This window comes from Syngnathus floridae, chromosome 5 (genome assembly GCF_059516105.1).
Source record: "Syngnathus floridae isolate MCC-2025c chromosome 5, RoL_Sflo_1.0, whole genome shotgun sequence".
Taxonomy (NCBI): domain Eukaryota; kingdom Metazoa; phylum Chordata; class Actinopteri; order Syngnathiformes; family Syngnathidae; genus Syngnathus; species Syngnathus floridae.
In genome coordinates this window covers 5,122,887-5,145,348 of record NC_142417.1, presented here as the reverse complement: position 1 = coordinate 5,145,348, position 22,462 = coordinate 5,122,887, and the positions used below count along the sequence as shown (strand labels likewise).

Here is a 22,462-nt window from a genome sequence, read left to right as displayed (position 1 = left end):
AAATGACATCTAATTGCTGCAGTCGACACTTATAACACATCAGAGGTGCTTTCTGTAAAGCCGGTGTCGGGGCAGTCAACAAAGGACATGATACAGTATTTGCTTATTTTATTGATCTTAACCATGCATGATGCATTGATAAATGCCTGCACCCTCTGTAGTTGAGTAAATCAATGCCCAACACGACAATGGATTGTCAATTATTTATCGAGTGTTTTTCCCACGCTGCAGAATCGACAGGTCGTCCAGAAGCAGGAAAAAAAGGTAGGGGGGAAAAAAAAATGGAGTGGGTCACGTGACCGTGGTTATTTCCTGCTGCACTCACTAGCGTTGCCCGGCCCCCCACCACTCCATCGCAGCTCCTCAGCGGCACTGTGTGCACTCTTCCTCGGACTCGCTCTCACGCTCGCCCCTCAAGGCCTCGGTCGAGCACCACACGGACTCAAAAATCATCAGTTTCCTCATCCTTTTTGGTTTAAACTAAGTCGGAGGGATAGAAAAGAACAAGAAGCCCACCTGTGCTCATTATGGCGACAGCGGCGGTGTCTGCCCCGGCCGGTGGCCCCAGCCCCGGCCCGGGGACCGAGCTGGTGCGCGGGCAGGCGTTCGACGTCGGTCCTCGGTACAGCAATCTGTCCTACATCGGCGAAGGAGCCTACGGCATGGTGTGGTGAGTGAAGCCGTGCACCCCGAAGCCACCTTACGTACGTCAAGAAGCCGTTTTCGCCGGAACACACCTCCGGTTAGCCCGTTAGCTTAGCCACACGGCTAAATGCTATGTTTGGTTTGCTAGCCGCCGCTGCTATTGCGTCAAATCTCGTCTAATTAAACGATTCTTTCTGTCACATGACATCAATTTTGCGTCGCTTCTATATTTACCTGGACATAGCCACAAATTCATCAATTCAAATCACTAAAATTGAACGCGTTTTATTTTAACACTTCGAGCAATCAACAGATTTCCTTGTTGAAAAAAAAAAGTGATTTAATCGCTGCAGCTCAGTACGCACACACACACACACGCGCGCATATCTATCTATCTATCTATCTATCTATCTATCTATCTATCTATCTATCTATCTATCTATCTATCTATCTATCTATCTATCTATCTAGCTCATGTTGTTGCCAGGTAAAATCAAACATGTTTACTTGTATACAATGAAAGTATATCTGAAATCAATGCAAGTGGATTGAATGTTGGTATTATCCACTTTTATGATTTTAAGTATAGGAGAAAGGTGCAATATGGCTTTGCAGTGTTTTATATCATTTCCTTTTCACTAATTTGTTAAATTTCCTGTGTGTGTACTTCGCGTCCATGTTTCGAGTGTAAGCGGTGCACATCAGCTTCAGAAGCTGACAAAATATTCTTTAAAAATCGAGTCAAATCAGTTTAATTGACTTTAATTAACCGATTTAAAAAAATATACCGGATAGAATAACTTTTATAGAATAATAAATATTTACAACAATAAAGTAATGACCCACAAGGAGAACATTTGTCTGTTTTAGGGGGGAAAATTAATTCGTCGGGTGTTTTTTTTTAATTTAATTTTTAATTTTTTGTTTTTTTACAGATTACATTTGCTCTAAGCATCCAAAACGATTGACACAATGATAAAATTGTTGACAATTTTCTTCAAAAGTGCCTTATTTTGACTTTTCCCCCTCTCTTTGCTATCGTAAAGAAAGACAAAGACAGGTAAAGACCCAATGATTGTCACACACACATCTGGGTGTGGTGAAATCTGTCTCCGCATTTAACCCATCCCCGAAGGGAGCAGTGAGCAGCAGCGGTGGCGCGCCCGGGAATCACTTGATGATCTAACCCCCCAATTTCAACCCTTAATGCTGAGTGCCAAGCAGGGAGGCAATGGGTGCCATTTTTATAGTCTTTAGTATGTTTGAACCCACAACCTTCCAGTCTCAGGGCGGACACTCTACCACTAGGCCACTTGTGATGCACGATATTGTTTTCCGATATGATCAAATCTAGGTATCGGCGCTGTCTAACGTCACTCGTAACATAATTTTCATGGAGTCAAAAGGAGCAGCCAGATTACGCAATGGCAACAAGTCCCTTGTGACAAAACAGGGCAAGATTGTTAAAGGCGTTGAACAGCCATCCGAAATGATCCTGAAGTCCAAGTGCTGACGCGTGGCACCCCTGCCATCATCTTGAACGGCATCGTCTCCGTGGCAACCAATCTACCAGTGACATGGTTAGCCGCCCCCCCCTGCCCTTGTGGCCAATGACAAGAGACTGAGACTGAGGCGGAGACTGCGTGAACATTCATACGCGTTATCTGGACTTTTACGGCAGTGACGAGAAGGTGGCAAGGTACTACTTTTGCCACAACAAAGTCAACCCACTTGAACGTAAAGCACAAAGTCTGTCTACGATATCCTCAACTCACTTCAACATGCAGTAGCCATGAGATGGTGCCAAATAACTGCTTTTGTCTGAGTGGAGCTCCTCAGCTTGGTTGAAATGCTTCTTTGGCACCAAGGTGCCAGCGAAGAGTGGCAAAGCACTGCAAACAAATTCGCTTTACTCCCTAATTGCTCACTACTGCACGTGGCTATTCGGGTTTTGCCGGTTCATTTCACGGATGCGTCGTCTTGTGCAGCGTTCAAAGCCTCCGCACGGCATTGGACTCCTCGGTGTCCCTTTGTTGCCTCTGATCTACATCCCCCCCCCCCGCCTCCATTTCGTCATGGTAACAGTGTTATTACATAACGCGACGCCAAATGCGGCGCGAAACCTTTGCATTCCCGTCTCCATGGCAACACTGCAGCAGACTAAGAAGCAGGAAATTTGACGGGACTGTCATCGTTGCTGGACCGGAATATTGTGAAGGGGACATTGTCAGAACGTCAGAGTCGCTTGGTGTCTGAATAACATGCATTTGTTTGCATCCATGACATTCCACTTGCGCTCCGCCCCAAAAAATTGTTTCAAATCTTGTATGATTTTCTTGTGATTTTCTTTATCTTACGTTGTGTCAATGTGGGAAAAAAAAATGGCTAAATTAGAAAAGGGGTAATATCCTGATGAGTCAGTTGGATGTTAAAGAGCAAAAGTTGTGTTTTGCCGCCATCAGGTGTATCATTTGCAAGGCAACGATTTCACTTTTTGCGTCACCGCTCGATGCCTAGCCTCCGACAACGTACATTGTGGCGCACGCCGCGGACACCTCACCAAATACACGCGAGCTCCTGTCAGCCATTCGTGAGAAGCAGCGGTTCGTCACACACTTTGAGGTAACAGCATTACGTGCACATTTTGCAGCTCTGATTACCTTTTGACTTGCATGTGCTTCTGTGTCATTCTTGAAAGTGGCCAATCTTCCACCGGCCTCGCCCACCACGCTTACGTCACGACTCGGCTTAATTCGGAGACTCATTTTTTTCCCCCGGCAAGATGCCAACGTTGCGCCCTATTTTGTCTCTTGGCATCCACCGTATTCCTTGTTGGAATTGGTTTTGAGCGTATTTTATGAGCTGATGGACACAAGGAAATGGTCACGAATTTCATTCAATTTGAAAGGAAAATGCTACGTTGGGAGAGTGTGAAAATCCCTAACGTCCACTGAAATGCATTTGTTAGTTTGTGTGTCAGATTAGTTTGAATTCATCAGCTCATAACTCCGTTCAAAAGATGAACGTGTTAACACCATGCAGAGTGCAGCACACACGGTTGTCAGAATCTTGCAGCTCTGCCTCCCACGTGCGCACACACACACACACACACACACACACACACACACACACACAGGCGCACATTCTTCAGAGCCAAGTGGAAAGGAAGGTCAGTCACATTTCCCTGGCAGAAGGCTGGCATGCCGCTGTTTACATTGGGTTGTCACCATGGCAACTGCTTTTCTTCTGTTACACAATGTGGGCGTTCTTTGCGCTCCATAGCGTAAAAAAAAAAAAACTACACGACCGGGGTGGGGGGCACACACCAGTTTGTCGCTGTTGATATTGCGCATTTACACACGATTCAGGTCACCCTGGAAGACCGAAAAAATGAGACGTAGCAAAGCACAATTATTTGACCGGGCAAGCTTTTAGTTTGTTGTGCGGCTCCTTTGTCAAACTGTACAAAAATACAAGATGTCGACTGAAAGTGAGGTCAAGCTGCCCTTGTCTTGGGCTCGCATTGCGAACGGAACTTAACTGAAGTCCCCGAACGAAGGAGCCGCGCCCTCGAGGGGCCACGCGGGCCCCACGGCCCGGTGACGTCGCTTCCGCTCCACGCCATTAACGATATTTCCGCAGCTCGGCGTACGACCGTGACAACAAGCTTCGCGTGGCCATCAAGAAGATCAGCCCCTTCGAGCATCAGACGTACTGCCAGCGCACGCTGCGCGAGATCAAGATCCTGCTGCGCTTCAAGCACGAGAACATCATCGGAATCAACGACATCATACGCACGCCCACCATCGACCAGATGAAAGATGTGTATCCTTGACCCGCTACTTTCCACACCCCCTTGTTTGTAACGCTCAATTTTGACAATTTGAAGTAAAACGAGTTGTCCAAAGAACAAATGGGACGACTCCTCCTTCTGGATGGTTCGCTCCCCCATCCTGAAGGATGAGCCCAATGGGAAATCGCTCGCGGGTCTTGGCAGATGACACAAAAGCCAACTTGGCCCGAATGGTGATTTAGTGACTTTTGCCGAGGCTTCCTCAACGACGTCTCTCAGCTACATCGTGCAGGACCTCATGGAGACAGACCTGTACAAGCTGCTGAAGACGCAGCACCTGAGCAACGACCACATCTGCTACTTCCTCTACCAGATCCTGCGAGGCCTCAAGTATATCCACTCGGCCAACGTCCTGCACCGCGACCTCAAGCCCTCCAACCTCCTGCTCAACACCACCTGCGATCTCAAGGTAGGGCCCACTGTCTTCTGCCGCCATTTTTTGCATCCTCCTCACCCCGCCCGCCCCTCAGATCTGCGACTTCGGGCTGGCCCGCGTGGCCGACCCGGACCACGACCACACGGGCTTCCTGACGGAGTACGTGGCCACGCGCTGGTACCGAGCGCCCGAGATCATGCTCAACTCCAAGGTACGCGCTTGTTTCCGATTGAACTGGGAGGAAAGGTGAAAATGGACTTTGACAAATCTCGTCCGCATATTGTGGCAAAAGGTGGCGAGAACTTGCACGCACACGTGGGAGTTCTTCTGCCTGACACCCAGCAAGGCCACCGGAGCAATCGTTTCATATTCATCTTTCTCTTTGCGCTGACTAAGAAAAGTCCTTCAGTCCGCTTGTTTGGTCCGGACCAAAGGCGGACTTAATATTTTTTGTTTGGTGCGGTTCCTATTCAGACTGTACAATTTGCAAGTGAAGTATACACATCACGCTTGTGGCGATCTGTGCTCCAATTGGACCGCAATAACCAGGGCGGCACACAGAGCGAACCGAGACCACTTGACAGTGGGGTCTGAATACACCCTGAAGGACTTTTGAGAAACAAGCAAATGCACTGACGCGTCTTGCCCAAAGTGCTGCCTTTATCGCAGACAAAATATGCTGGCTTTCTTGAAATGGCTCCGTCGTCAATAAAATATCTAAGAGGATATTAAGCACGTACATGTGCATGACATGTTTCCGTCAATCCTAGTCCATTGCACACATCTGACGTCTTTTTTTCAACTGACCTGGCTCATGCGTCCTGCATTGGGCATGACTTTCAGGGCTACACCAAGTCTATTGACATCTGGTCGGTGGGCTGCATCTTGGCTGAGATGTTGTCCAACCGGCCCATCTTTCCCGGGAAGCACTACCTGGATCAGCTCAACCACATTCTGGGTCAGGCCAATATTTTGTTTGCTTGCTTAGCCTTCGTCTCCATGTCTTCTCGCCTATCCTGACACAAATCATCTTGTCGTCCTTCAGGTATCCTGGGCTCGCCCTCTCAGGAGGACCTCAACTGCATCATCAACATCAAAGCCAGGAACTACTTGCTTTCTCTGCCGCTGCGCTGCAAAGTACCCTGGAACCGCCTCTTCCCCAACGCTGATGCCAAAGGTCTGACAGAACACACAGAGGGATGCAAAAGTCCTCAACGGGTTACCTCACCATAACAGGAGACTTGGTTTTCTTTGACTGCTTTGTGCCATTCACGCTGAATGGTGGTCATTGATTATTTTAACTGTCTTTGTTGTTGTGGGACTTAGTATATAATTCCTGTTGCGTTGCGGACGGCATTTTGCACAGAGCTGCGGCTGGTCTCAAGTACGCTTGTGATTGCTGTGGCTCCCTCTTGTGGACAGTTGGCTTTATTACAATTGTTTTTGTGCTGTCTGTTTCTGTCAGCGTTGGATCTGCTGGACAAAATGCTGACCTTCAACCCCCACAAGCGGATTGAGGTGGAGGAGGCCCTGGCACACCCTTACTTGGAGCAATACTACGACCCCACCGACGAGGTGAGTGACGGACGCCTCGCAGGACGAACGGTAAGCGTTCACTCCCCGGTGTTGACGTTGGCGTTTGGCCACAGCCCGTAGCGGAGGCGCCGTTTAAGTTTGACATGGAGCTGGACGACCTCCCCAAGGAGACTCTGAAGGAGCTCATCTTTGAGGAGACAGCACGCTTCCAGCCCGGGTTCCGGTCCTAACGCTTCACGCCAGGTCAGGAAATGGCTTTGGAATGCCTTGCAACAAGGCTACGCAATGGCTGAGCAATGCTCCTCACAGCACAATAGTCTCACCGTTTTTGTAAATGACCACAATGCTATTTTTTTAAAGCTATTTTCAAATGTGACGCGATCTACATTGAATCATCAAAACATGCGTATACCAACCAAATACACATTTTTAATATTGATAAAAGAAACAATATAAGGCCAGTTCAATACATATACAACCAATTTTTTTTTTTTTTGCCACACAACACTTAAAAAGGTCCCTAAAATGACATTGTCAAATCCTATGAAACTTGAAGGCAGCATCTCAATCGACCTCGGGCAGGTGGACATTTTCATGTGTTGCAAAATGATGTTGCTTTGGATCACTACGAATGAAAAGAGTAACACCACTCTTTGTTTTTGTTTTTTTTTTTCATCCTGCAGATGATTCCTCACCGCTGCCCCGCCCCTCCACACTGTTATCGCTGTGTTTTTGTTTTATTACTTCCGGTTTTGCTTCCCAAAATTTTTGGCTGTCGCTCATCAAGTCCACTTTGCTCAGGAATGGCGTCATGAATCAATCAGTTTGTCGTTCCGGGATGTGGGAGACTGGGTTGGGGGCTCGGCTTTTGGGGATCCATCGCAGCTTGGGGTGATTTTTTTTTTTTTTTTTTCCTCCACCCACACTTCCTTTAAAAGGCTTATTTTGGGATTGTCATCTGCACATCACGCAGCCCCTCCCCCCCAAAAAAGAGCCATTTATGCAAAGAGTCGACATTATCAGCCAGAAAAAAAGCCATGGTTCTGATGGTTCTCATACAAAATCATCCTTTTCTTGTACATGAAGCTTCTGCTTAGCCTCTGTGGGTTAGCACGGAATGGTCTTAATGTGTTTGGAAGGGAAAAGAAAAACACACCCCATAGTTTATCCTTTCTAAATAGTCCAATATATGTTCAGGTTGGGAAACGGACTCTATTTTCCTTGAGTGTGCGTACATGCCCATCTGAGAAGACAAGTGTGTGCCCCTTCTGCATGACTGTTAGCAGCTGTGTATAGAAAGAGCGTGTCGAGTGCCACGCGGGCCTTCACCATTTCGCCTCCAACAAGGTGCTTCAGTGGCCTCATTTTGACTACAACCCCCCCCCCTGTCCGCTAATTACGGCACGAAAACTCTTGAAGCAAAGAAAAAAAAGAACAGCTCTGCTCCATTTTTTTAATCTTTTTTTTATACGGCACTTTAAACTGGCAGCTACACAACTAACTGCGAGTATAGTTTGAGGACTGTCGCAAATGCAGGATATAAACTCCAAAGGCCATAGGTTCTGTTCAATATATAAAAGTAGGGCTTCAAATTAGCTGCTTTCTCAGGATGGCTTGGGATGCTGTTTTTTCCTCACAGCCATGAACGCAGCACCAACCTCAGTTGCTCAATAGTAGTTTAGTGTCCCTCGAGAAATCAAGCAAGTTGAATCCAAACAAATTTGAGTCACATTTTTTGGGGGGGCGGGTCAACATTCGAAATTGAGCCCCTGAGAACTAGAGTGGACTGACCCAAAGTTTGTCATTTTGCCAACGTTTTGAAATGACCTAAGTGGAGTTAGCAAAATCTGTGTGGCTCAATTAGCCTGCAGCTAATTAGCTGCAGTTCTTGTGGCTAATACAACTGGAAAACCTTTTCTTGCAAATAAAACTTGCAAGTCTTGTTGGCGCTAATTCATTTGATATTCTGCTTCCCCTAAAACACAAAGGCAGCAGAAAGACTAACAATCTGCATTGTGACCACATTCACTTTGATCTAGCTGGCAGCTAGATAGCGAACTAGCTAGCCGGCTTTATTGGTATTATTCGGTTTGTAATGCTGCTTTCCTTCCAAACACAAATGTAGCAACCTAGCAAGTTTGTTTTTAGAGGTGCTGGTTTTACCCCAAATGAACTCAACTTTGTTGACAATACACATGTGGTATCAGCTGACAGCTAACTAGCTAGCCTGCAGGCGATCCTTGTTACTAATCTGTTTTGCACAGCATTAGATTTAGATTTTTTTCCCCACCCTTCACAAATTGCAAATGGAGCACAAAGATGCTATTTAACTTTGTATTTTGGTTGTCATTTTATCCCAAACAAAAACGAGATCAACAAAGTTTTATCTGACAACATACATGGAGTAACATGCCAGCCTGCGAGCGCTCCATGTCGCTAATCTCCTAAATTTTTACAAATAGCTTCAATCAAATGGGTATGGCCTAGCCATTAATGAAAGGAAACAGTTGACTTTAACTGATTTTGTACTTTGTTAGCAGAGTATATATATATATATATATATATATTAAAAAAATGTCAACTACTCTTGTGGCAGCGGCGGCCTGTAGGTGTGTATTTTTTTGGGGGGGGGGGCGTTCAAAGGCACCGGGAAGCAGCAGCGTTGGAACGGTTTGTGTGCTGATCAGCGCTTGTGCTCCGTTCTTTTGTCTGTTTGTGCCTTCTTTGACAATTCCATGTGCAGCTTCTGATGTGATCAATCAAAGAAAAAAGTGAGCTTTGTACATTTGAAAAGATTTGTTGCCACTCCTGTGTGTGTGCGCGTGTGCAGGTTTGTGTGTATGCTTGCGCGGTTTGCGAAGAAAAACATCTATTTTATTTTTTCCCTCCCTTTTTGTGCAGATATTTTTATTGTCCAATGAGTGTTTTGATTCTATCAGAAACTAAATGATCTCATTGCCTCACCATGTTTTGATTGTTTGTGAAGAAAGATAAAGATTTAAAAAAAAAAAGGTCCCACTATTGTTTTAAAGGTGCGTCCGCCTCAAATTTTTCATGGTTTTGTTTGTGTTTCTTGGGTCAGTTTTATTTTGCTACTGTGTGAAGAATTTCGCTTTTATTGTTGAAGACTGTTTTTAAAAAGTGAATTATTCAATGTTTTTTTGGAAGCCAGGAAAAAGAAAAACACACAAAGAAAAATTAAACACACTATTGAAGAGACTGGACCACACAACAATCAACATGTACACTGTTGCCAAACAGTTTTCTTTGGCGCAAACAATTCTTGGTGTATTTAATTAGAAAATTATCAATAAAAACATGTTTTACCCCAATAGTGCCACACTTGTTTCCAATGGATTATTTTTCATTGTGTACATTAGTGATTCATTTCAAAACTGGAAGTTAAAAAAAAATCTTCAATTTTTTTGGCGGGGGGGGGCACAAACATAAAATATTGTACACTGTCACTCTTGTCATTTTGAGGCGTATAGAATATTGGTACAAGAAATATTTAAAATCAAATACATTGGTTTCACATAATTTATACTAATTAATATTTAAATCCCACAACAGGTCAAGCTGACCCAAAGTCTGCAATCTACCAGGTAAAACTGAAATGTAATCAAAAGTGAAGAGAATGTGAACCTTATTTTTAGTTTTAATCTAATAGTTTCCAAATGAAACTGAAAATGTCTTTTAAAAGTCTTATTAAACTACTGGGAATAAACATTGGGCTAAGAACAACTGTGGGGAAAAATATCAAAATAAATGAATTTGGGAGATTTTCTATAGGGGTCCTCGTTATAAACCTGAACCCGCCATGTGTGCAATACAGTAAATTATGATTAAGGGTTATATAAGTAAACTTGTTTAGAAATTGCAATATCAGTGTTACAATCATACTTTCATTTTTTTTTGTCCCGCAAAATACATCAGTGTTGTCACACTTGTAATATTGTGACATTAAAATACGTTACTCATCTCAAAACAAATAATATAATTAATTTAAAAGGCGCAATTGCAAACGCCCCAAAAGTCGAATGTTTGATGACAAAATGACTAACGATAAACTTTAAATTAAAACAATGACGTCATCTTATGTTTACTTGAGACGCAACCACGTGGTCGTAACGCAACACGCTTCGCCACTGACACGCCCTGACGTCTGGCACGTGTCCTTTCTCGGCGGCGCGCGCAGTCGAAATCAAGCCAAGCTCATTTGCCTTTTGTTCTCTGCCTTGGATTGGCTGTCTCCTTCCAGCCCCGCCCCACCACGCCGTCGATTGGAGGCTATTCGTAGCGGTGTTTAATAGCTAGGCTACTGCTGCCATCACGGTCCTCGACAGAACTCGGAGATTGTCGTTTTATCATCACAACTAGTACACAAAAGAACGTTTATTGCAACACAACGACCACATGATGACGCAGTGACGTTATCTTGAGGCCAGGAAGGCAGAGAAAGGAGGTTATGGCTGAAACACAGCAACCAGCTGTAAACGGTGGCGAGAGCTAGCGTCCGTAACGACGTAAACATCCACTATAATAAAAGTTCTTCATGGAATAGGTTAGTTTAAGGGTCCTTTTAAGCCACTTGAAAACTACATTCCAGTGGGTATTGAAAAAAAGTTGATGTTTTCGCATTACAAGTTGATCCAGGAAATTCCCCATGGCACTTAAAGGCAGCACAAGCATGAGAAAGAAAAGCTGCTTTATTTGCACTTTTCCGCCAAGTTTTGCGCCACAGCCCTTGCGTTATTTTAACATGTCGTCGCTGTCACGATGCGCCTCGTTGCTGTTTCTCTGAATTATTGATCATCGGAGGCCGGAGCAGAAAAACAACCCCGCCGATTCCGTCACAGCTCATGGCCGAGAGAGAGGCGCCCTCGTCCCGCCTGACAATCCGCCGCTGCCACCCGCCCGCGAGGATCCACCGGCCAACCAAGCATCATCCCAGTGCCAGGCCGCCTTACATGACCGGCAAGTCGGCCTAGACTGACTGGCTGCTGCAGCCTGCATGGGACGGTGATTCTACACTACGGGAGTCAACGAGTGTTTTCGGGGGTGAGTGACCTGCTTTGGAGGAGACGCTCGCCAGTCATTGAACATCTCATGATGGTCCTTGAATGTCTCACAATTTCTGATCGTTTTGGTTAACGACGTTGTCGCTGTTTTGTTGAATAATTCATGGTTGTTGTTTTTTTAGGGACAGTCATTTAATATGTTTTTAACAAAACAGACACGTCAATGACATAGATTTATTGTTGTTTTGGTCTTATGAAAAGCAAATCGACGCTGTCCCTGCGGTGTGGTGTTTATGTGCGGCTCGTCCCTCTCCCCACTGCTGTTGTTTTCATTGATGTCAGTCAGTCAGCTGCTTAACAAAAAAAAAAAAAACGCGTTCGTCCAATACTGACGTCATTGCCACGACGGATGTGCTGTTTTTTCGTCTGTTTTCATTCGAATCGCTTGCGTGAAGTAAAAACGTCCTTAGCACAAGTATGAGACGTTTCATCGATTGAGCCTTTCTAAAATTAACCCAATGTGCGTGCGCGTGTGTGACTTTAAAGTGACCTCAACCAGCTTTCTGCTCATGAGTGATTAAATATGACAGCCAATGACGTTCCTCTTTTCCCGCATAAATTTGATTTTGCGACTAATGAGCCGTGATTTTAAACAAAACGACACGAGGCAGGAAAAGTAGCATTATTATTGTACCTGATATTCTCATTCTCGTCTTGTATTTATTTACACATCCGGGTACCTGCCTACCTGCCCACCCCTCTCTCCCCCACTTGGCACGTCACGTCACATGGGAAATAATCCTACCAGTAAACACAACAACTTGGAATGCTCGAAAATATCACCGCAGATAAATTATGTGTATAAAATTAATAAAACATATCTAAAATGTCCACTTTTTGACTATTTGTAAGACAAACCATATTTAATAATTACATCTTAATCTTACTGAAGGTCAGCAAAACAACACAAATCGCAACATGGAATAAATTGTTTTTATTATTTATTTTTTTAATCATCTATCTGGGGATAGGTGAGTCATCTTAATAACATTAATATTATACCGTTTTTCTTCCTCATACGGTAACTTGACGGCCATACACAGCTGCGTTACAGTTTTCACTCTCATTAGTTGTTAATTTTTATGTTTTTATTCTTCTCAAATCTTGACGTGAATAAATATGTATGCATATTGTCCACCAATCTCCATCCATCCATCTTCTTCCGCTTATCCGGGGTAAGGTCGCGGGGGCTGCAGCTTTAGGAGGGACCCCCAGACTTCTCTCTCCCCAGCCTCTTCATCCAGCTCATCCCGGGGGATCCCAAGACGTTCCCAGGCTAGCTGAGAGACATAGTCTCTCCAGCGCGTCCTGGGTCGTCCACGGGGTCTCCTACCGGTGGGACATGCCCGGAACACCTCCCCAGGGAGGCGTCCAGGAGGCATCCTGATGAGATGCCTGAGCCACCTCATCCGGCTCCTCTCAACGTAGAGGAGCATCGACTCTACTCCGAGTCTCTCCCCGATGACCGAGCTTCTCACCCTATTTCTAAGGGAAAGCCCGGACATCCTGCGGAGGAAACTCATTTCGGCCGCTCGTATCCGGGATCTCGTTCTTTCGGTCACGACCCATAGCTCGTGACCATAGGTGAGGGTAGGAGCGTAAATCGACCGGTAAATTGAGAGCTTTGCCTTTTGGCTCAGCGGAAGAGAGTCCAGGCCCTCTCGAGAGGGCTTGTACCGGAACCCAAACTGTGTGTGGAGGCAAGTCCGACTATATCTAGTCAGAACTTTTCTGCCTCGCACACCAGCTCGGGCTCCTTTCCAGTCAGAGAGGTGACATTCCATGTCCCAAGAGCCAGCTTCTGCAGCCGGGGATCGGACCGCCAAGGTCCCTGCCTTTGGCCGCCGCCCAGCTCACAATGCACCCAACCCCTTTGGCCCCTCCCACAGGTGGTGAGCCCATGGAAAGGGGGACCCATGTTTCCTTTTCGGGCTGTGCCCGGCCGGGCCCCATGGGCGAAGGCCCGGCCACCAGACGCTCGCCTTCGAGCCCACCTCCAGGCCTGGCTCCAGAGGGGCCCCCAGTGACCCGCGTCCGGGCGCGGGAAATCTGAGTCCATATGTCTTTTTCGTCATAAGGGGCTTTTTGAGCCTTTTGTCCACCAATAAATGACATTTATCTATCTATTCTGTCACACAAAACAATGTTAATTTTACGAATAAGAGCAATCATGATAATCAGATTAACAATATGAATTTTGTAAAATATGGTGCACGTCCGACAATTAAAAGCAGTTATAAGTAAATTAATGCAACTAAATCACTGTTCAAAATAGCCACCATTAATGTGAAGATAGTAATATTTAAGTGTGGCTAAGAAAGAAAAAAAAAAAGCAGGATGTTCCGGGGTTAAAAAAAAAAAACATCTGAATGCGTAGCTTTCCATCTTTCCAGGGGGACGTGAAGGCAGCGCCGCTATTGATTGGACAGTGTGGCCGTCAATCATCTTTGCAGCGCCCTCCCGCGTGTGTGACGTTTTCGTGCCAAAGCGGTCAGACCAGTGCCAGACGTGCACAACAAAAGACAACAAAAGCACGCGTGGGGGCCAAAATGCGAGCACGAACCCGACACACTTCCACACATGGACAGGAATCGAACACGATGACTTTTACGAGGAGATTGTGACGAGTCGACAACAAGGAGCTTGTGTTGCGTTCGGGTGTTTCCGAACTCGACAGGCTGTCGTCCTTCTCAACAAACATTCAGGTGCGTGACAACACTTATTAGAAATCAGTGTTTTGTTTTGTTTTTTATTTTATTTTCGGAAAATCAACCGAGAAATACAACTAAATGTGTGCTGTCGTGGCGGCGTCACGGGTCTGGAGACAAGTTGTGAAAAATGATCGCGCTGAATCGTCGTCAAGGAGTTGACACAAAAGAGTCGAAAGTACGCGAGTTTTTGTTGATTGAAGTCTTGATTGGTGTCGTGGGGCAGAGAGGCTTTTGTCTGCACTTCTCATGCGAGTGCGCTTGCTTCTTTATTGGCTCTGATCGCTTCCTCTCTTTTCCCCCCCATTCTTACCTGTGCTACAAACAAAAGAAACAAGGCAATGAAAACCAATCAGCTATTGTTTGTCATAATGCAGTTTAATATGGTAGCATTGTTGTCTTGACTAATTCGACGCCGGCGCAACCTGACAAACTGTATTTTGTCACCAACAAAAAAAGAAGAAAGAAAGAAATAGAGCAGCTTCGGTGTGATGACTAAACTTAAAAAAGCTCGTCCAGAAAGGTGGTGTGGGGTCGTAGAGGCTTCAGGTGCCCGAACCATGATTGGGAAATGCATGTTGCGTTGTTGCCTTTTTACCAGCTGACTTTTTCTCTTAGTGTATTTCTTTCTTACCTGCAAGGCGAATTAAATGTCGTGTTCAACATAGCAGGTTAACACTGTTGTTAAATTTATAAGTTTTATTGATTATAATCAACGACATTACAGGTGTCGTGAGGTCGTGGTGGCTTCGGTTGCCCGAACCGTGCTGGGTCTTACGTTTTGTTGCCAGTTGCTCTTTGTATGTTTTTATGACTTTTGCCTCGTACATCTTGGTGGTATGTGGGGGTGTACATTTTTTGCCACCTGAAGCATTTCATCCCGCTTGTCCCTTACCTTAACAAAATAAAGAGGCGACTAATTAAAATCCATTTAAAAAAAAAAAAACTGTCGTTGGTGTTGACGTTAAACGCGCATTTAAACATGTTGAGGACAGCGTGGTCTATTAAGTAAACAAAGGTGTTGTATAGTCGCGGATCCGACTATTTCAAAAACCAACAGTCTTTTCGTTGACAAATAATCAGCAGACGCGTTTTCTAAACATGTTTCGTGTCGAGCGAGAAGTCGAAAAAGTTTCCATGGATTTTTTAAACTTGAGTTTTGAGCCAGTGTTGTTGCGAGTGTGACTGCGCAGGCGCAGAAGCCTTTGTCATCGCAGACGGTGAGCAGGAGTGCGCGAGGATTAATTAAGGTGGGCTAATTAGATGAAGAGATGAGAGCTGTCTGACACACATGCAAACACAAGCACACACAGACGTCTATTGACCGCTTTTGTGTGAGTGTGTGCGCGCCACGTCTACTTCCCGTTGAGGTCTTTTGTTTGATGTCAGGCTTTTTCTCCTCTATGCAAACCGTTTCGAATTCACTGAAAACGTGTTTCTTGTGTTGTCAGGCACAACATATTAGAAGCATGAACAAAGCAAGTTAGTTTTTGTCATTACTTTCCTGCACACGCGAAAAAACCTTCACAAAGTTAATTTTCACCATCATAGTCACTAAATCAACTTGAGACCTCAACATACATCCGTTTCTGTCTGTAAAATGTTTTCTCATGGTAACTAAACAAAAGGAGAAAAATGAGAAACAGCGCCGTCTGTAGACGGCCAAGGGCCAGTCAACAACAACAAGACGTCATAGTCCCGCCCTCATCGTGTTTGATTGACAGCAGTTCCGTGAATGCCTGGCCGCGTCTCTGCGTCGTTGGGGTCATGTTTTTTTCTATAGACTCGTTCGAGAGACTATGTTGAGGTAACACTTGGAGGATTAATTTACTACATTCACATTATTGTACTGTATTATTTTGTAAACCTGTAATTGCGGAATCTCTCAGAAGTTCTATTCTTTTGGTATTAATAAATTCCCTTCCATCCATTTTCTGTACCGCTTGTCCCCATGGGGGTCGCGGGCATGCTGGAGCCTATCCCAGCAATCATCGGACAGCAGGCCAATCGCAGGGCACACAGAGACCAACAACCATCCGCACTCATACCTACGGGCATTTTTGGAGTGCTTATCAGCCCACCATGCATGTTTTTGGATGTGGGAGGAAACCGGAGTGCCTGGAGAAAACCCACCCAGCCAGAGGGAGAACATGCAAACTCCACACGGGGAGGGATGGAGCTGTATTCGAACCCGCAACCTCTGAACTGTGAAGCGGACGTGCTAACCAGTGCCCACCGTGCCCCCAACCGCTAAATTCCCCAGCAATAAAATTGAATGAGAATTCCGTTCCAATTTCAACCTCTCCCGGTCGGTCCGTGTCAGTCAAACACCGTTGACAACGGACTTAGCGGTACCGTGTCACGTGCAGGTACCGCGCGATAGATAGATAGATAGATAGATGGATAGATGTGATTGCCGTGATGTAAATGTGTCACTTATGATCTCACTGAGGCAACTCGACGTGTTTAGCGATGTCGCGGCACTTTATGGCGACACGACTAAGGCATCACGTGCTACTGTGTGTGTGTGTGTGTGTGTGTGTGTGTCGCATCCAGGACGCAGGTGCAGTTTCCAGGCGCGGCGTCGGCGTGGAGCTGCCACGCGCCCGAGCCCACCAGCACCACGACGGCCCTGGCTTGGATCCTCCGGTGTCTGTTCTGCCAGCAAGTCCAGCGGAGCTGCAACCCGTCCGGCCCGGACGCCGGCGAGGAGCCGCAGCCCCCGGACATGGTCAAGATGACCAAGTCCAAGACCTTCCAGGCCTATCTGCCCAGCTGCCACCGCACCTACAGCTGCATCCACTGCAGAGCGCACCTGGCCAACCACGACGAGCTCATCTCCAAGGTATCCCGGCCGAGCTTTCAATACAGGTGGGCGTACGCTCGGCAATTAGCCGGTTTTGGTGTTGGGGAGAAGGCTCTGGGTTTTAGTTTCAAGGAGGGAGACGAGGGACGTGGTTCCAAAGCCCCATCGGTGCTTTCAAGAAGCGCCGGCCAGGGTTTCCAATCAACCGGGCTCACAGCTTCAACTTGGGCTTGGTGAATCAAGTTGGGCTTTTCGGGCCCAGGTTAAGATTTAAAACCGAGTTTGTGCCGCGGCCGTGGACGGAGCGGGAAAATGGGGGCGGAGCGAGCGTTACGTGTTAACGTGACCTTCTTTTCTCTCTTTCAGTCATTTCAGGGAAGCCAAGGAAGAGCGTATCTCTTCAACTCTGTGTAAGTTGCACACGCACGTCCATCGCCACACGCTTACTCCAAAATCACTTTCGCGGTTGGCGGCGGCCATTTTGGCTCGCTAAAAAGACATCCGTGTTGGCTCCAAGTGGTGATTTTCACGTTCAATTTGGTCTTTTCTGGGCCTCCTTCAAATGTCTTGAAAATTCAGCGGCCAAACTTTGTTCCACTTTGCAATGTGAAATTTGGTGAGCCAAAGTTGCCTGTGGGGCCTTCAACATCTTAATTGACATCGTCTGCGCTTGACAGGGTGAACGTGGGCTGCGGTCCGGCTGAGGAGCGGGTTCTCCTCACGGGTCTTCACGCTGTGGCCGACATCTACTGTGAAAACTGCAAAACCACCCTGGGCTGGAAATATGTGAGTTGTAAGCACGGGACGCTTTTTGCTCTTTCGACTGCAGGCCCATCTGTCTCCGCATCCATACGTGACGACAACAAAACCTTTCTCTCGGTAAAAAACGAAATCGCATTTTGGCTCTGCGATTCATGACTTTATTGTCGCATGGAAGAATAAAAAAGTTATTTTATTCATGATACATTTCACTTGATTGACCTTTACGCTGCCAAGCATTAGAATCCGCCGAAAAAATAAAACAATGGCAACAGTGGAGCCCCGGTGTACTCAAGAACAAGTCAAGTCAATCTTGTGAAATTCCGTGCAAGGCTTTAAGGTCTTATTTTGAGACGGGTGCTTCACATTGTCAGGATGAGGATTCCCAATTCAAATGAGGGCTTTTTAAAGCAACTTGCAATTGTGGCTAAGCTAACACGGGCATCCATAAATGTTTTCTTGTAAAACAAGGAAAGCGTCGCCAGTGTGGCTAAGCTAACGATAGCGTGTGTTTCAGGAGCATGCCTTTGAGAGCAGTCAGAAGTACAAAGAGGGAAAGTTCATCATCGAGCTGGCTCACATGATCAAAGACAACGGATGGGAATGACTCTTGGAGGCTCACTTGTTTAACGGCGACCTCCGGTTGACCCCCCTCATCCCCCCCCCCCCCCCCCCCCGCCCAGGATTGTGACATCATCACACCACAGGAGGCAAAACTGCTCCGAAGCAAATCATTGTGTCATTGTGGCTTACCGCAGGACAATGATGGACCACTTTGGGTTTTTTTTTACCTTAGCCGCTAAGCGGTTAGCCTCTACGCACCATTTTTTGTTTTGTTTTTTTATGTGACGTGTTGCAAGCTTGGACACGGTTTTGATGTAGCAGGGGTGAAGGAGCTAGCATGGTTAGCAATCTCGTAGGCTAGCAAGTTAGTGAGCTAGCGCATGGGCACTGGATTTTATTTGCGTTATTTGCGATATTTACACCAATCTGCTTTCTTCTTTGGTGTTTTCGTTTTCAAATTTCAGATCACGTTACAAATTTCAGATCATGTTACAAAAATGTCAAAGCAGTATTTATCTACCATAAATATATTAAATGATGCGTGTATTATATATATATATATATATATATATATATATATATATATATATATATATATATATATATATATATATATATGTGTGTGTGTGTGTGTATATGTATAGATGTTTGGGTAATTGGAGAGTGGCTGGTCCCATGCGAAATTGATTGCAGTTCCTTAGAAAGAAGCTATTTAATGCGTCGATATTAAACGTCTGTGATACATTTATCAAATGATTTATATTCTATACTCGGTCAGTGTCTTTAGCCGCCTTACTCACGTATGTGTTTTGCACTTTCCCGAGGCTTCATGTCACCTTGGAGGTCAAACCACAACGTTACTCTCATGACGTTTTCTCGCTTTTTACCGTTTCTGGGATGATTGACCGTAAACGTTCTACAACCTGTGGCGGTAACATTTTGCCTTTTTCTTTTTTTCTTTTCTCCAAATGATCAATGACCAACAGTTTGGATGTTCTCATTTCAATAAGGACGGTAACATTTTGTCTTTTGGAGACAGACCTGTTTGAGTAATGATGGAAAATTGAATTTTTTATTTTCATAGTTTTGACGCTTTGACTTTTGGTGATGAGCGATCAATGTTTTCCGACGGCACCTTTTCTCATTTGGCTTCTGTGACGGACAGCTTGGTTTTCAAAACCTTTTTTTTTCAGTTCTCTGATTGGAAAAAAAATTCCAGTTCTTTCAGTTCAGAAATATTCCTAATTTTCCTTTTTCTTATTTACTTTGGGGATGAAATACACCTAAGATATATTGAATATAATATATTGAAATTCACCTAAGATATATTGTTGTTCAATTGCTCCCTTTTAATATTCTCCTTGAGTGATGACAGCTGCAAACTCTTCACGTTTTAGTTTTCTGTGAGCTCTCTATGTCGTTTTTTGTAATGATGGACAAACCGTTCGGACACTTTCCTATTTTGCTTTTGTGACGTTCGACATTTGATTGTCTTTAGTTATGCTGTGACATTTTATTCAATTTAATTACTTGTGTGATGGACAATCACTTTGATTTTCATTTGCGACTTTTTATTCTTAATGTGGACCGTTCTGACTTGTTTTCATAGGAACAGACAAAATCATTTGTTTAGTTTTGGGATAGTTCTGACTTGGCTCATTTTACAGTTTTAATGGTGGACCGACATTTGTAAAATGACTTGTGGTTTATTTCTGGGAAGATGGCCATTTTTTTTTCTTTGTATGGTGGCATTTTCCTTCTCTCTTTCATGATGTATAGACTAGTGCATCATCATACAACGGTTTGACTTTTGTGATTAGCGACAGCTTTCTGTGCACTTTACAATCTGTATGATTTGATCGCCTTCGGCTTCCTAGCTACAACCAATCTCACGCCTTTGCAACAAAAAAATAACTTTGTTGTGTTGTGCAGTGCAGAACCCTCTCCCCCCTCCTGTTGAGTCAAAAGTATAAAGACGCAACATCCACTTGTGCACATTTGGCTGGATGAGAAGTGATTGATTACTTTGCCGGCAAAGGTCAGTCCACTTACGCCGCCTTTTTTCCCCCTCAAAAAACAAAACTGTTTGTGTTTAGCATTAGCAACTCTCCTCGAACGACAAAGCGCGGAGACATTGTCTCCCGTTTTTTACACAGTGACGTCATATGTAAGCTTTTTATAAGTATGTTTCTATTGGCTTTTTTTCTTGTCCTGACCCCAACTTGAAGTACTTTGGTGTCGGTGTGCGTGCATGCGTGCGTGTGAAGCTAGGCCGCTTTTGTTTACTTTGCCTGCTAGCTTAGCTTGTTTATTTAGTGCTGGCATTGGATGTCAAGGGCAAGCTGGAAACTTTGCCGTCATCTCGCAGCAACGGCCATTTTAAGTTTGCTTTTTTTGGGGCGCACGCTTGATTGTATTTCCTGTTATTTATTCACATCGTGCTGGCCTTAGCAGTTTAGTTCCCAAATCAGGGCTCCCTGCTGTTTTTTTTTTTCTTTTCAATCATCCTTTAAAAAAAAAAAAAAGTTTTGTTCACACTGCTTGTCAAGTTCAAGTCCTCGCGTAGAGTTCGAAGTGTCATCGCCTCACCGTTTGCATTTGTGACTTGGGATTTACACGTTGAAGTCATTTCAACGATAGCGGCCCCACTGAGATGGAATGGTCCAAGGAGGCAAAACACTGCGTTCAACTTGTGAAAAAGCGTCACGGACTGGAGAATCTCCCTCCAGCAAACTCTCTACAATGCATTCGTTCTAAAAGTCGGAGTCCGGGACTGTCATGTAACCGTTTGGTTTACCACAGTGGTCAAGAGAAGCGTTTGTTTGCGTTCACCTGGCAAGCCCAGCGATGGGCGCCATCTTGTGTATCTGTCATGTCTCGTTTGTGCCTGTTTACTTGCGTTTCTTCTTGGGATGATTCCGACACTGCTTTTGATTTGCTTTGCATCGCCTCATTTCACTGGTGTAAACGATCTGATACCACAATAAATTTTCAATGCTATTAACTTGCTGAGCTGTCATTAAGCAGGTGAGTGTTGCTCACTCACGTTTTCACATTTCCATTTCACATTTCAACTAGGGTTAGGCTTTCAGTCAGTTTTTCAACTAAGCTAAGGTTTCAAAGTAGAGGTTGAAACTAGGATTTAAAAAAAAGATTAGTGCTTCAAACTAGGTTTAGGGTTTCAAAGTAGGGATAGCACACATTCATCCTAGTTTGGGTGAAAATTGGACCGACCCATTCGTTTTGCCCAAAACAACCCAACAAGTGGGTTTTCTGCAACCCGAAGTTGGGTCACCTCAGTGGGCTCTTGTGGGGATTTAAAATAAAATAAATCCTGCAAATATTGGAATTTGCTGCTGCCAAACTACAAATATGCATGGGCTGTGATTTGATGTTTTAGTATTACCATTCACCGCTAGATGGCAGGAGAAGGATATTTGCAAGGTTTGAGAGAGGCACCGAACTGGACCCCCCTCGCTTCCCGTGGAGTCTCCACTGTGGAAGATTTCACCTACGTGAAGCTGGCCCCCCCACCCACGCAAAATTTTGCGTGGGGCGGGGCAGCTTCACGCAGGTCTTGCACCACGCAAAACAAGCACCCTCCCACCTCATCTGCTGCGAAGCCCGAAATGAGTCTTCAGCAGAGTGCAATATTCGTTTTATATATTGTAAATTGGGTGATTCACTCAAAGTATGCTAAAAATTACGTCAACAACAGACTTCTTCAGAATAATAAAATGATAATAAAAGTACAATAATCCCTCGTTTATTGCGGATAATTGGTTCCAAGACCACGCGCAATATGTGAAAATCCGCGAGACCTCCAAGACATCTCGTGTGGGGAATTTTGTCCCAAAGTGGATACTTTTTAGTTGTTATTATCAATTTGACCACGAATGAACAACTATGTGTCTTTGTGCTCCTGTTAAACAAACGTATCGTTGTGGAAGAAGCCTTGAACGTTCTGACGACTCCCCCGCAGCAAAGCCAAAGTAGCGTGATGAGTCTGGTCGTTTTTCAATTTGTTTGCCATTACTGTGTGATGCTGTCACATGTCTGCTGGTCGGATGGAAAGACTCGGCCCCGCCCACTAGTTTCAGGCAACCTTGGACTTGCAACATAAGTAACAAGCAG

At 45.1% G+C, this 22,462-nt stretch overlaps 2 protein-coding genes across 3 annotated transcripts; both read left to right on the top strand.

The window, feature by feature from the left end:
• Positions 1–322: 322 nt before the first annotated feature.
• Positions 323–9,742, top strand: mapk1 (mitogen-activated protein kinase 1). The gene is made up of 9 exons (XM_088376488.1): positions 323–670; positions 4,288–4,470; positions 4,718–4,907; positions 4,969–5,085; positions 5,718–5,832; positions 5,920–6,051; positions 6,340–6,449; positions 6,524–6,653; positions 7,094–9,742. Exons 1-8 carry the CDS (start codon positions 528–530, stop codon positions 6,638–6,640), a joined length of 1,107 nt encoding a protein of 368 aa, XP_088232614.1. The 5' UTR covers positions 323–527; the 3' UTR covers positions 6,641–6,653; positions 7,094–9,742.
• An 899-nt stretch (positions 9,743–10,641) lies between these two features.
• Positions 10,642–21,332, top strand: LOC148397688 (protein yippee-like 1). Of its 2 annotated transcripts, XM_088376499.1 has the most exons (6): positions 10,642–11,471; positions 13,885–14,196; positions 16,756–17,044; positions 17,372–17,415; positions 17,683–17,791; positions 18,282–21,332. In XM_088376499.1, exons 3-6 carry the CDS (start codon positions 16,928–16,930, stop codon positions 18,369–18,371), a joined length of 360 nt encoding a protein of 119 aa, XP_088232625.1. In that variant the 5' UTR covers positions 10,642–11,471; positions 13,885–14,196; positions 16,756–16,927; the 3' UTR covers positions 18,372–21,332. The 2 variants fall into 2 exon arrangements, with proteins under 2 accessions (XP_088232625.1, XP_088232626.1); XM_088376500.1 differs by lacking the exon at positions 13,885–14,196.
• The last annotated feature ends 1,130 nt before the right edge of the window (positions 21,333–22,462 follow it).

Bases quoted from the DNA above. Each gene is read 5' to 3' on its own strand.
- mapk1 (XM_088376488.1), top strand. From the start codon at position 528: ATGGCGACAGCGGCGGTGTCTGCCCCGGCCGGTGGCCCCAGCCCCGGC. The intron at 5,833-5,919 runs GTCAGGCCAATA...GTCGTCCTTCAG, and splicing joins TCAGCTCAACCACATTCTGG to GTATCCTGGGCTCGCCCTCT. The intron at 6,052-6,339 runs GTCTGACAGAAC...TGTTTCTGTCAG, and splicing joins CCCCAACGCTGATGCCAAAG to CGTTGGATCTGCTGGACAAA.
- LOC148397688 (XM_088376500.1), top strand. From the start codon at position 16,928: ATGGTCAAGATGACCAAGTCCAAGACCTTCCAGGCCTATCTGCCCAGC. The intron at 17,416-17,682 runs GTAAGTTGCACA...TGCGCTTGACAG, and splicing joins GCGTATCTCTTCAACTCTGT to GGTGAACGTGGGCTGCGGTC. The intron at 17,792-18,281 runs GTGAGTTGTAAG...CGTGTGTTTCAG, and splicing joins CCACCCTGGGCTGGAAATAT to GAGCATGCCTTTGAGAGCAG.